The following is a 13,995-nucleotide window of genomic DNA, read 5'->3' as shown; positions in this document are numbered from 1 at the left end:
AGTCTATACTTTGTTCATTTTTGGTCTTTAAGACTGGTTGAATAAAACTTGGGACAATTAGCACCTAAATTCGTAATTCTTTAGAACTTAAAAAAAAGAAATGCTTCATCAAATTTAGATGCAAATTTTCTCTCAGGCTATTGCAAGATCTAATGGTAAAAGCCTCTGTTTCATCATAAGGCTTTACAATTCTGATAATAAATGACCTCTAAATTGGAGAACTATGAAATAACTTAAGTGACATTTTTGGCATAAATTATGAGTAACGTCTTCAACCACTGAATTTAATTCAACAATGTTGAGTAAATTTTGCTGAGCAAGGCAAAAAACAGGTGATATTATTTCAAGGAAATTTAGAAAATTAATTTCTTTTTTACAATGTAAAATTTGAAGTCCGTACCTGGCTTAAGTAGCTGTTTTAAAAGTCATAAAAATCTGCATATATTTCATTTGGAGGCACAAAGTGTGATGAGTTGAAGCATCACATTTAAATTATAATAAAATGTAAATTGAGTAATGTTTCCACAAAAAAAGGTAAAAAAAAAAAAAAAAAAAAACCTTGAAGATTTTCCTGAATTTTATTTGGAATTTTGAAAAACTGTCAACCCCTAAAACATTAACATCTTGTTCTGTGAAACATAAGGAACATTATTTTAAACATATAAGTGACTAAATGCCCTAAAACATTTGTTATTGTTTTGTATATGATCAGAGCAGAATTTGATTGAGTGGTCCAAAAACATCACCATTTTTTTTCTAAAGATCAGACGATACATATAAAAGTTCCTTTAAAATAAATTTATGGATTACGTCATAATTGTGGTTTTAAGTTCATGTTCTGGAGAATAATATAATTCATTAAATGATGTAATAATTAAACATCATATTAGCATGACATATGCTTTAAATTTGGATATATATTTATGAAGGAGTATATTGCTATACTGAGTCAGCTATCTTTCTGTTATTTTAATACCGGTATTTTGACTGAAGAACAAAAAAAAGTGCATTTAGAATTTTGGTGTCTCTTGAGAGTTTTATATCATTATTTACACCACTCTTGACTCCTAAACTCCATCTAGAAGTACTTTTCAAGACTATAGCCATTGTGATTTAATTAACACATTAAGAAACAAGAATACATTTTTAAACAGAGTGCTATACTGTAGATCACCATATTTTTGTGACACCTTATTCTTGCGAGATAGCTACTGTAAACCAACTATTATTCGCATCATCTTTTATTCGAGATTCTTCAGTTTGAAATCAATCTACGATGATTAATTTTTGCGTCTGAGGAAATATTCACTACAAACACAAAGCAAAATAAATGGTTAGCAGCTTTTAATTATATTCATGAGTTAGAGTAGTTGCAAAACTTGGGGATATTTCTGGCACACGAATAAAAGTTGGTTTACAGTATGTGGTATTTGTAAGCAAGACAAAATTTTCATGAAATGTGGTTATTGTTGTATATAATCATTAACAATAAAGATATATGTGAGAATGAATTTCCACAAGCAAACAGTCTAACATACTGCATGTGTACTTTAAAAAGCAGGCTTCATATTTTAGCGGCTTTGGTGCAGACAACGAAGCGCTAATACATGAATACCGCTAAGAAATTATTTATTAATACAATTTTAGGCACGGACATGTATATCGCTTATTTATGATTTCGCCAACAACTCCATACCCACTACCCAGTGATTGTGCTAAATTTTGAATACCCCAATTTATGTACATGTACTGTAATTACACAACAATAAAGTTCTCGCAAAAAAAAAGTGATTTACAGTTCTATGCCTTTAATTTCAGGCAATGAGAAAAGCATATATTTTAAAGATTAAAAAGACAAGCTATTATATATATTTTGTAGGAGTAGCCTACAGTCTGTATAACAGTGAGCCAGACTTAGATTCTGTGATATCGTTTGGACAACACCATAACCTATACAAAAGACAGAGTGGTAATAGCAGCGGCTCTACAACACAGTCAGCCACCACTACAATAAAAAGTCCCACAACACCACTACCGACCACCACAAAGGAACCGACCACCACACCTAATTATACCGAACAAAAGGTAGGGATAAATAAAACAAATGGTAGATATATACTACCTCAAAGTATTTAGACCAAGTGGTAGATATATACTACCTCACAGTATTTAGAGCAAGTGGTAGATATACAGTACCTTACAGTATTTAGAGCAAGTGGTAGATATATACTACCTCACAGTAATTAGAGCAAGTGGTAGATATATACTACCTCACAGTATTTAGAGCAAGTGATAGATATACACTACCTCACAGTTTACAGAACAAGTGGTAGATATATACTACCTCACAGTATTTAGAGCAAGTGATAGATATACACTACCTCACAGTATTTAGAGCAAGTGGTAGATATACATTACCTTACAGTATTTAGAGCAAGTGGTAGATATATACTACCTCACAGTATTTAGAGCAAGTGGTAGATATATACTACCTCACAGTATTTAGAGCAAGTGATAGATATACACTACCTCACGGTTTACAGAACAAGTGGTAGATATATACTACCTCACAGTATTTAGAGCAAGTGATAGATATACACTACCTCACAGTATTTAGAGCAAGTGGTAGATATACATTACCTTACAGTATTTAGAGCAAGTGGTAGATATATACTACCTCACAGTATTTAGAGCAAGTGGTAGATATATACTACCCCACAGTTCACAGAACAAGTGGTAGATATATTTATTATATACCCAACTGTTAGGGATGTGCGATTTTATCGGTATACTAATATATCGTGATTTTTAATTGTGTGATACATATCGTGATACAGAGATTAAAAATTGGTATTTAGGTACATAGTTATAATTCCAGAAATCGTTCATTTATTTATTCAATCTTTCAAATTACAATTACAGGAAGTGTAAAAAATTTGAAAACGGTAATAGAACGGCATACTAGCATTCAAAATTGCTTGATTATGTAAATAAAAAATGAAAAAAGCAAAGTTATGTTTTTTCAGCTTATTTTTCAGAAAAATATTCATTTAATTATCATTTTAAAAATTGCTTGTATAAATATCATGATATTTTAGGGTTATCGAACTTATATTCATTTGGTGAATATTGGCACGAGTTGGCTGTACAAATGCACGAGCCTCTGTATATAGAACAAGTGGTAGATTATATGCTATACCATAGTATATATCATGGTTATAGATATATATATCATGCCAATCACTTATTTTGTATACTGTGGTGCAGTACATATTTAAAATTTATCACTTATTCTGCACACTGTGGTGTAGTCAGTATCTTACCATGTGTTCTTTATATTCTAGTATGGTATATAAGTACCAATTGTTCTATACACTGATTTATGGTATAATTTACTGGGGTTTTTTTTTTATGTATTATGTTGTCACAGTGTGGCATTTACTACAAGGAAAAAGAAACAATTTATCATATATTTTTGCAAGGAGACAGTATTTCTAGAAGCATCCAACAATGTCGGTGAAATAATTCACTTCTCCATAACGTTACAGTTCCATGAAATTGGAATTTTAAAAATGTGTATAACTAAACCTAAGATTTAATTAATTAATGTTAATTATTAAAACGATATGAAATGTAGAATATTGTATGATAATGTATTCCACATTACATTTTATTTTTCACCACAGATCAGACCACGACTGTTTTATTATTCTCGACATAAATCAACATCTAACCAATGTATGGATGCTGTGTTTTAGGATTTTAATTCACTGGTTTCTTTTTTGTTCATTATGATTATAGAACTGTGTAGTTGTGGTTATCACAGGAAGTCTGAAGACAGTTATATCTGCATTGAATGTTTTTAAATAGAGGACAGACATTGTTAGATGTGGCCTATCATTAACAGACTGATCTGATTTTAACATGATCTTTTACCCATGTTCAAGAAATTTACCCCATTTTTGGATCAGATCTGTACTGCTTCAGATGTGATTAAAATGCTATTTAACATTGTTTAGTTTTTTATTAAAGAAAAAACATGTGTATCTAAATTGTCCTTAGAAAAAAAAACATTGCAGCATTTGAGTGGATTATAATGAGACATTGCTAGAGTTTAGTATATAGTTTATATACTAGGTTGCCTCTTTATTTCTGTTTGTTAGAAGTAGATTAATATCTGTGCGACTTTTCACATGTTAAGCAACAGAAGCAGTTTTTACTGGGTATAGTAGAGCCTGGTTAATCCAGACAACTGTATTCCAAAGTAAATCATTCATTGATTACTGAAGCATTCAGATTACTGAAACAGACCTTTTATAATTAGTGCACCACATATAAGAATTAATTCTGATCCCCATAAATTATGTCCAGAAGGTGAAGTGTCCGGATTTTTGACATCCGGATGACCTTGGCTCCTTTCAGTGATGATTCTGTTCCGATATTTATTGGAATTCCGCTAATTTGAATCCAAGAATCCGATATTTTCAAGTGTTTTCCAATATTTCAGTACTTTCTTTTTTTTTTTTTTACAGCGATCCTTTTCCGTTTTTGTACGGGTAAAAAATTCAAATTGTTTCGTACGTGTTTCATCTAGTCTGCATCATCCAGACGTTTGCTTTTATCTCCAAGTAAGGTAAACACAAACATAGGGATGATTCAGACTTCATTACAATGGTGTGGCAGTTCATTCAGCCAGGTCAGGATGTAAAAGTTGTTGAAAAAACTGTCACACTTCAATTTTCGTCACTCATTTAAGCTTACTTTGGGTTTGCTAAAGCCAATGTTTTGCTAGCCCCTAGACCCCAAAACTATTTCAGATATTTTTTTCCAATTCACAGAATCATCACTGCTCCTTTGTACTTAATCTTAGTTATTTATAACTGTGTTTTCAATGTGTAGAACATTGCTCCAGCTGAATTTTTCCATCCGTTCACAAATTACTTGTTAAAGCTTACAGAAATGTGAATAACTATGTGATAATTTGACAACATTCTTTGTAGCTTAGCCAACATCATAAATATTACACCTCCAAGATAATAACTACAACTGCTGAATTCCCTAAATACTGGACAGAGCTTTACGATGTCAAACATAGTGAACCATTATCAGGGAGTCATAGGGTAGCCGTGGTAAGTATATAAAATCAAGTTTAAGTACTGGACAGAGCTTTACAATGTCAAACAAAGTGAACCATTATCAGGGAGTCATAGAGTAGCCGTGATAAGTATATAAAATCAAGTCTAAGTACATGTACTGAATTAACAGAGCTTTACAATGTCAAACAAAGTGAACCATTATCAGGGAGTCATAGAGTAGCCGTGGTAAATATATAAAATCAAGTCTAAGTACATGTACTGAATTAACAGAGCTTTACAATGTCAAACATAGTGAACCATTATCAGGGAGTCATAGAGTAGCCGTGGTAAGTATATAAAATCAAGTTTAAGTACTGGACAGAGCTTTACAATGTCAAACAAAGTGAACCATTATCAGGGAGTCATAGAGTAGCCGTGGTAAGTATATAAAATCAAGTCTAAGTACATGTACTGAATTAACAGAGCTTTACAATGTCAAACAAAGTGAACCATTATCAGGGAGTCATAGAGTAGCCGTGGTAAATATATAAAATCAAATCTGAAGTGACTATAGAAAAAAAGTAAGCCAGAGTTAAGTAATTTCGGAAAGTAAATAAGTCAGATCCAAGGAACTAAGGTCAATTAAGTCAGACTTAGGTGACTCTATTTTGTTAACTCAGACTTAAGTAAGTTGGAAAAGTAAATAAGTCAGACCCAAGTGATTGTGGTAAAATAGGCCAGACTCAAGTGACTTCAGTTAGTTAATCCAGACTTAAGTGTTTGTGATAAGTAAATAAATTAGATACAGGTGACTTTGGTAAAATAAGTCAGACTCAAATGACCTTGGTCAGTAATTAAGTCAGATTCAAATGATTGTGGTCAGTACTTAAGTCAGATTCAAGTAACTAGTAGTTATGTCAAATTCAAGTGACTGTGGTAAGAAAGTGAATTGAACTTAAGTGACTTTGGTTAGTGTTTGCTATTGTAGACTAAAATGACATTAGTACATAAATAAGTAAACCTACTGATAATGGTAAAAAAAAAAGTAATGTTTAAACCAATAAGTCTTATTTAAGTTACTGTTGTAAATAAACATTAGTCAGACTTAAGTATTTAAATGGTTCTTTAGCTCACCTCAACGAAGTTGGGGGAGCTTATGTAATACCGTCGGAGTCGGTGTCGGCGTCCCAGGTTAAGGTTTTTGGAGCAGTTTTCTTTTCAAGTACTTCTATGGCCTATATTAGTCAGAGATGCATGGAGGATGCTTCTAGTGTGTTTTATTGTACCAGTCAAGGTTTCAGATGCTGCAATTTCAGCTAAAGAATGACCAGGTTAATGTTTTTGGAGCAGGTTAAAGTTTTTGGAGCAGGTTAAAGTTTTTGGAGCAGGTCTCATTTCCAAGTAACTATAAGTCCTATATTGACCAAACTTGCATGGATGATACATCTAAGGATGCACACTACTGGACTTGCTTCGGATGCTGGATCTGACCTATATTTTATGGATGAGTGACCAGGTTAAACTTTTTGGAACAGATGTCATTTCCAAGTATCTATAAACCCTATATTGACCAAACTTGCATGGATGATACCTCTAAGGATGCACACTACTGGACTTGCTTCGGATGCTGGATCTGAGCTATATTTTCCGGATGAGTGACCAGATTAAAGTTTATGGAGTAGATCTCATTTCCAAGTAACTATAAACCCTATATTGACTAAACTTGCATGGATGATACATCTAAGGATCCACACTACTGGACTTGCTTCGGATGCTGGATCTGAGCTTAATTTTCCGGATGAGTGACCAGGTTAAAGTTTTTGGAGCAGATGTCATTTCCAAGTAACTATAAACCCTATATTGACTAAACTTGCATGGATGATACATCTAAGGATGCACACTACTGGACTTGCTTGGGATGCTGGATTTGACTTACATTTTCCGGATGAGTGACCAGGTTAAAGTTTTTGGAGCAGATCTCATTTCCAAGTAACTATAAGGCCTAACTGAACCAACTTGCATGGATGATGCATCAAGGGACGAACAATCTCAAAACTTGCTTTGGATGCTGGATTTGACTTACATTTTCTGGATGAGTGACTATTTTTAAGGTTTCAGATAAGTCTATTCCCAAGTAACTGCAAGCCTTATCAGACCAAAATTGCATAAATGTTGCATCTAGGGATGCACACTCCTAGATTATTAGTTTAGTGTGGGACTTTGCCTTACTTAAAGACAACATTCGTTGAGGTGAGCTCTGTAATCTCTGATTACCTATGTTTTTTTCCTGTAACAATTGAATTTTGAAGAATAATAAAGATGTTTAGAAATGGTAGAAAGTTACATCTATGAGTCTATCAGAAAGTGAATATAGTAAGTAAATCTTCTTTGTCAGATTTACCAAAGATTAAGTGGTTGTGTCAAGTCATGAGTTAGATTTGAGTCTGAAAAGTTGAACAGATTTGTTTAAGGCCTCAATCAGAGTTGAGTTCCTGTGTAAAGTAATGAGTCAAATTTAACTTAAGACATGTAGCTTATTAAATGTTAAAAATTATGAGAGTTTTAATATTTCTTTATTTTCAGAGTGTACCAATCAACTTTAAATTCAAATTTTATGGTCATGAAGTTTCAAAAGTCACCATAGCCACTGGAGGTAACTATTAACTTTCTTGAAATATTTAGGGACTGTTATGGAAAACTTGCAGAAACATAGCAAAGTACAGTAAAACTGGCTTATGAGGGTCTTGCTTATAGTGGTTTTTTTGTTTAGATAGAATAACTTAGATTTCCTGACTTTTTATTTATAAAAAATGATCTTTGGAGAAAATATTGGTTATTAAAGAATTCTAAAATGAAAATTATTACTAAATTGATTTTAAGACATTTACTTATTCATGATCAAAATAAAAGGAATTTTTGGGCATCCCTGACTGTGTACATGTTTAAGCACTCAGTCTACTGACTGATGTGGGGTAACATGTACTAATTCACAGTGGGGGAAGGATTGCTATGCTGATGAATTAGAATTATATCCTCAAAGTCCTAAAAAGCATGCTAAGTGCTTTATGAAATTCAATATTGGAACATAACTAAATTATTGATGGGTCTTATCTAAATACAAGGGTAAAAGCACTTACAAATTAAGTATCAAAATTAAGTTACCCATACATGAGTGATATTCTTTCCTGAGAAGTAAAAGCAAGAGGATGCATAATCAATCCGTACGGAGATCAAATAACCAAAGTAGATAGACAAGAGACATGGAGTTCATTGTTTTGTGTTGTATGCTGCGGAAGCAGGTTTAATAATGAGGATATGTAGCTATATTTTATCAGATGATGAACATTTCTGCTTTTAATTCCAGGTTTCCTTTACATGAGTCCATTTCTGCACCAATGGCTGACTGCCACACAATACATAGCACCATTGATGGCAAACTTTGATACCTCAATGAATAACGATTCCATTATTCTCTATAAAGATTTTGGTAAGTTAGGTCCATGCAGCCCCTGGTACGAACTGATCAGTGATGTCCAAGTCTTCTATAAAAACCCACTGGCCTGCAAAACTGAATATGTAAAGGCCAAATAAATTAAATGTATACAGTATATATATAATATTTATATTATTGGTAGAAGTTCAGGATATTTAGTACGCTATGTACGCTGCCACAAGTTTTCCATTGAAATTTGTCCTAGCGTACTGATAGTACATTTAAGGCATGTAGAGGCAATTTAATAATTCTGTGTAATTTTCTACCAGTGGATTGAACAGAAATTGTGATTCCATGGAATAATGACCCCATGGAAAAAAGAACTTTTAAGTAAGGGGAGAGATGCACTGCATCTATTTTGACACTGGCTGTACATAATACTTCAATTTAAGCACAAACTATGAAGATCTAAAACGTTTTGGTCCATTAAGAAATTAACACCAACCTCTTTGACATGTAATCATTATCAGGCAATGAGGCAAATCTAGTAAGCACTCAACTTTCTTGGGGCTAAATATCAGTTTAGATACTAAATGATAAGTTTAGTGATGCAAGCATTGCAGGAATTTATATGGTTGCTCGAGTCACTTCAGTAATCCTTCAGTAAGGGAATTTTGTATTCAATCCCCGTTAAGTAATTTTGTTTGACACAAGGAGATAAGAGAATTAAAACCATAAAATTGCTAGAATAGAGGAAATGTGAATCTTGCTCAGATTTCCAGGTAATTTGTGATGAAAAGGATTTTACATCTCTTCTTAATGTTCTGCAGTTCTTAAGAGAAATTAGGATTGATGAATTTGCGAAAGCTGGTCATGTCTGCTAATGATTTGGAAGTGGCATGATGGGTAATGAAAATGTTGGAGACAAAATTAATATACTCAGGAGCGGAAGAGCAATAATTATACGAATATTGTGAAATGCTATGGCAATTTTCACCTTATATTGTGTCTGTCACCTATCATATTTCTCATTTTAAAAGCAATCAACGAAAATAGATACAAATATGTTATTTTGTTGAGATTTTCAAAAAGAAAAAATTAAGTTGTCCTACAAAAAGTGCAGTAATGATGGTTTTCATTATACAAATTGCAACAAGAGTTTCATTATATTGAATGATATATGGTCTAAAGGTTGCAGTTGTGTTAAATCCTCATATTTCTGTTTTATCAGGCATGTATACATCTCAAAATATAGTGAAAAAAGTTTTTTTTTCAAATGCTTGAATAGTATGTTATATTTTTTCCAAAATGCAAGGTGCACACCAAATTTTTCCTCTATCTACTTAAAGTAATTTCTTGAAGCATTTTAAAATGTTGCAGCATATTGTTATAGAAAATTATCAGAACTAACAGTCACATATATAGGCCTAAATTGAAATGTAAAAGTAAAGCCAATACAGTCACTTGTTAAATGAAATGCCAGGCTCTGTGAGATTCTCATACTGGTGTGTCTATATGCTAAGACTGAGTTAATGGTGTCTGTATAATTGAAAATTTGGCTAGCGGCTCAAGAACTATCATAGCCCGTCATCAAAAAGAATGGAATAGAGCCAATCCATAGACCCTTTCAATATAGATCATCGTCAAATTTGTATATCTGTGACGGAATGGATATTGATGGTAATAAACGGAGCCGTCCAGATACTGATTTTTTAGAAGCTTAAGATCTTGATTGGTAATAGAATGTTTACACAGACAGTTTGGGTGTTTTCATAATTCCCAGGATAAAATCCTTAATCTAATTAAATGTGTACTTTGCAGAGTATGTCAATTAATTTTTAGATTTTTTGGGTTTTTTTCAATGTATTTAATGAATTTAAACAATTTATTGCATGCATTAATGTATGATTTCAGACCGAAGCATTTTGATATTCTTTTATTTCAAAGTCAGAATACAAAATCTGTATCATACCCTTCTTAATAATTTGATCTTATTAATAACAATAAAAATACAGATCTTCATTTTGTAATTAACAAATGCTCTCACACAGATTATCCAGCCAGAGGGTATATATGCTTAAACTTGCAAATACAGTCAAATCTCAATATCTTGAACTCACTAGGCCAAAGAAAAAAAATTAAGATATCAAAGGACTCAAGAAATCAAGGTTAAAATACATAAAAAATGTTATGACTTAAAATTCCACCTTACTTGACATATCCATGGTATTCTAGATACTTTTAAATACCAGTGAGAATTCAATTATAGTACATTATAGACAATACTTTTTGTTATGAGATGCAGAGTATAAAGGTCCTAGATACCGTATAAGTGGAATTTTTAACGAGACGCAAATAGAGTGATTTGTCATTAAAAATCAGTATTCAATTTTAGGGAGGAGTAATTTTAGCGATTCTATGGTGCATAGAAAGATAATGGTTACATCTAATGCGGAATAAATTGTTATCGATATTTAATTTTAGCGATCTCAACTCCCTCGCTAAAAATGCCAAAATTAAATCCTTGCTAAAATTTCTGCTTATACGGTAGTTACTAAATAATGAAAGGTGTAAAATGATATGGGTTTCAAAAAATCAGCATTTAGGACATGTGCGACATACATGGACATGTACTCTACAATATACTTTTCCCACTGATAATTTTCCAAGAAATTCTTTGTTCAAAATCATTAAAATTGACAGAGGTATATATAGATTTTGCTGGTTGATTTCCTGTGAATTTAATTTGGAGGAGGTGTACAGCATTACCAGGCATCATAAAATCACATAAAGGTCCTTCAATTATTAGAACAACTAGAAACTCATTGCGAGCAATGAGAGGTCTTCCGTCCGATTCTGTAAATAAAAACGAAAATTCAAGCTGAAAAAGAGATAAAAGAAATTCAGACACTCTGGAAATTTAACCCTGGTCGTCAGCGTGAAAATCCAACTTGCTAACGTTAACCATTCATTTTTTACATCACTTCCGGTCACGACCGGAAGTACCGGAAGTAACGGTGATACAAGATTTTCTCACGATTCATATAACTGATGACTGACCATCAGTCCTGAAAGTTTTAGACTTCAGTCGTTTACTGTTGCCGAGCAATATTGTGAGATCAAATTCTAATTTTGAGGACAGGTAAACACGAGACCGGAAGTGAATTTTATAAAAAATCTTTGACTTTTCTCTAGACATTTGCAGTATATACAACATACATAAAGTCATTTCAAGTACTTTATCGATGAGCAATATTTATGAGAAAGTTAAATATCAAAGTAAAGTAGTTTATCTCCTTAAACCGGAAGTTGACGTTTTTGTTTCCGGTGGAATCTAACATATTTCCAAACAGCAAAAGAGATGCAATAAAGTGATGCAAGCATTAATTTAAAAAAGAAAAGTTAATTTTTTTTAGATTTCTTTGATCACTTACTGTGACAAGCGGAAGTGACGACTGACGCGTTTCACCCAAATGGTTTTGCCTACTCCTCAAGGTCTATTACTCATAAAAGTTTGGTGTTTTAATCTTTTACCTGGTTTTGAGATCTCGCTCAGACAACTCCACATTTTGAGGACAGGAAAACATGCGACCGGAAGTGAATTTTTGAAAGATATTTACGATTACTCTAGACATTTGCAGTCTGAATAACATATTTAAAATTCATTTCAAATACTTTTTCTAGAAAAAATATTGATGGAAAAGTAAAATACTCAAATTATGTAGTTTTTCTCTTATAACCGGAAGTTGTCACTTTTGTTTCCGGTGAGACCAACATCTTTCGAATCTGCGAAAAAGATGCAATAAAGTGATGCAATTTTTAATTAAAAAAAGAAAAGTTGAAATTTTCGATTTCTTTGATCACTTCCTGTGACGACCGGAAGTGACGGCTGACGCTCTGAACCCAAATGGTTTTGCCTACATCTTAAGGTCTGTTGCTCATATAAGTTTGGTGTCTTAATCTCTCGCCGTTTCCGAGATCTTGCTCAGAGAACTTCTCATTTTGAGGACAAAAAAACACGCGACCGGAAGTGAATTTTACAAAGATATTTGATGTTACTCTAGATATCTGCAGTTTGAATAACATATTTAAAATTCATTTCAAATACTTTATCTACAAAGGATATTAATGGGAAAGAAAAATACTAAAATTATGTAGTTTTTCTCTTATAACCGGAAGTTAACGTTTTTGTTTCCGGTGGGACCAACATATTTGGAAACTACAAAAGAGATGCAATAATGTGATGTAAGTATTGATTTAAAAAAAGAAAGTTGAAATTTTATGATTTCTTTGATCACTTCCGTAAACGACCGGAAGTGCCGACGACGAACGAAAATGCGATTCCACAAATTTAGAAGTCATGATCTATGCTCTCCAATAAGTCTCCAGTTCATATCTTTAGTCATTCTTGAGAACACTCGAGGACAAAATTTCATTTTAAAATCAGGAAATTGCCCGTAACTTGGAACCAAAATGGAATTTTCCAAATTTTCCTTGTGATGAAACAAGTTCATAAAATGACTAATTTTTCCTGAAAGTTTCACGAAAAACCACTGAATAGTTTTCGAGAAAACGCCTGCACAAAATTTGGTCAAAATAATAATAATAATAATAATAATAATAATAAGAAACAGTAGAATCACTATAAGGTCTTCCATGAAAACGGAAGACCTTAATTAAATTATACAGGAAATAACAAATTAAAGTTCAAAACTATGTTGCATATGTCCTGAAGGGCAAAAATAGAATTGCCTGTGGTCAGAGTTTTTTTAAAGCTATATGTTACAGATAAATCACTTAATTGTCGTGAAATACAGACTGAAATACCAACTCTGTTGAATGTTATGTATTAATGAAATACTAGATGATAAAATTTTTCCCAATATATTATTTATATTTATATTATTTCAATAAAAACATCAATATTATAGTTGAGATATTGAGCTCATGTCTAGATTTGTGGGGTATTTTACTTCTGCATAAAGATGTAGTGCGGATTTCAGAATTTATATATGAAAAACATACAGTAACTGTATTACTTTTTCTGGTGAAAATAATGTTGGTTAGAGCAGAGCTAAAAAGGAGAAATGATTAAAACAAAATTGATTAAAAAAATGAAAAACAAAAATGCTTCAGAAAAAGTAATTAAGACAAAAATGAACAAGGACAAAATTTATGAGTGATTCTATTGTTAAAAAAAATATTATAATTATGTGAAGTAGCATAAAAAGATGGTGTGTTCCCGTTTTGCACACATTTGATTTGATTACTTGTCCAGTTAGTATCAAGTGAATATAATTATTGTATTTATGATATTTTTTTATGTTTTAAAATATTAAATAAGTTCTTTTTATGAAATTAAAGAAATAAATCAAATATCAAATGCAAAATTAACATTTTTTTTCTTTCTATTCATTCCATAGAATCTCATTATCCAAATTCACAACTATGATATAGACTATAGCAATTAAGTAATTATCTTTCCTG

The 13,995-nt window shown here is 32.1% G+C and overlaps 1 protein-coding gene across 4 annotated transcripts in view; it reads left to right on the top strand.

The window, feature by feature from the left end:
• Window positions 1-13,995, top strand: part of LOC133194159 (plexin domain-containing protein 2-like) — a 53,102-nt gene that overhangs the window by 16,394 nt on the left and 22,713 nt on the right. For all 4 annotated transcript variants that reach the window (XM_061330153.1, XM_061330154.1, XM_061330155.1 and 1 more), the window contains exons 2-5: window positions 1,880-2,085; window positions 5,001-5,129; window positions 7,659-7,728; window positions 8,440-8,562. In XM_061330153.1, the coding sequence (XP_061186137.1) occupies window positions 1,880-2,085; window positions 5,001-5,129; window positions 7,659-7,728; window positions 8,440-8,562 (528 nt within the window). The remainder of the gene's footprint in view (window positions 1-1,879; window positions 2,086-5,000; window positions 5,130-7,658; window positions 7,729-8,439; window positions 8,563-13,995) is intronic.

Source organism: Saccostrea echinata, unplaced genomic scaffold (genome assembly GCF_033153115.1).
Source record: "Saccostrea echinata isolate AGI-Se365-2 ecotype Australia unplaced genomic scaffold, CSIRO_AGI_Sech_v1 ptg000028l, whole genome shotgun sequence".
NCBI classification, from domain to species: Eukaryota; Metazoa; Mollusca; class Bivalvia; order Ostreida; family Ostreidae; genus Saccostrea; species Saccostrea echinata.
The sequence above is the reverse complement of the archived record's forward strand: the minus strand, read 5'-3'. Positions and strand labels throughout refer to the sequence as shown.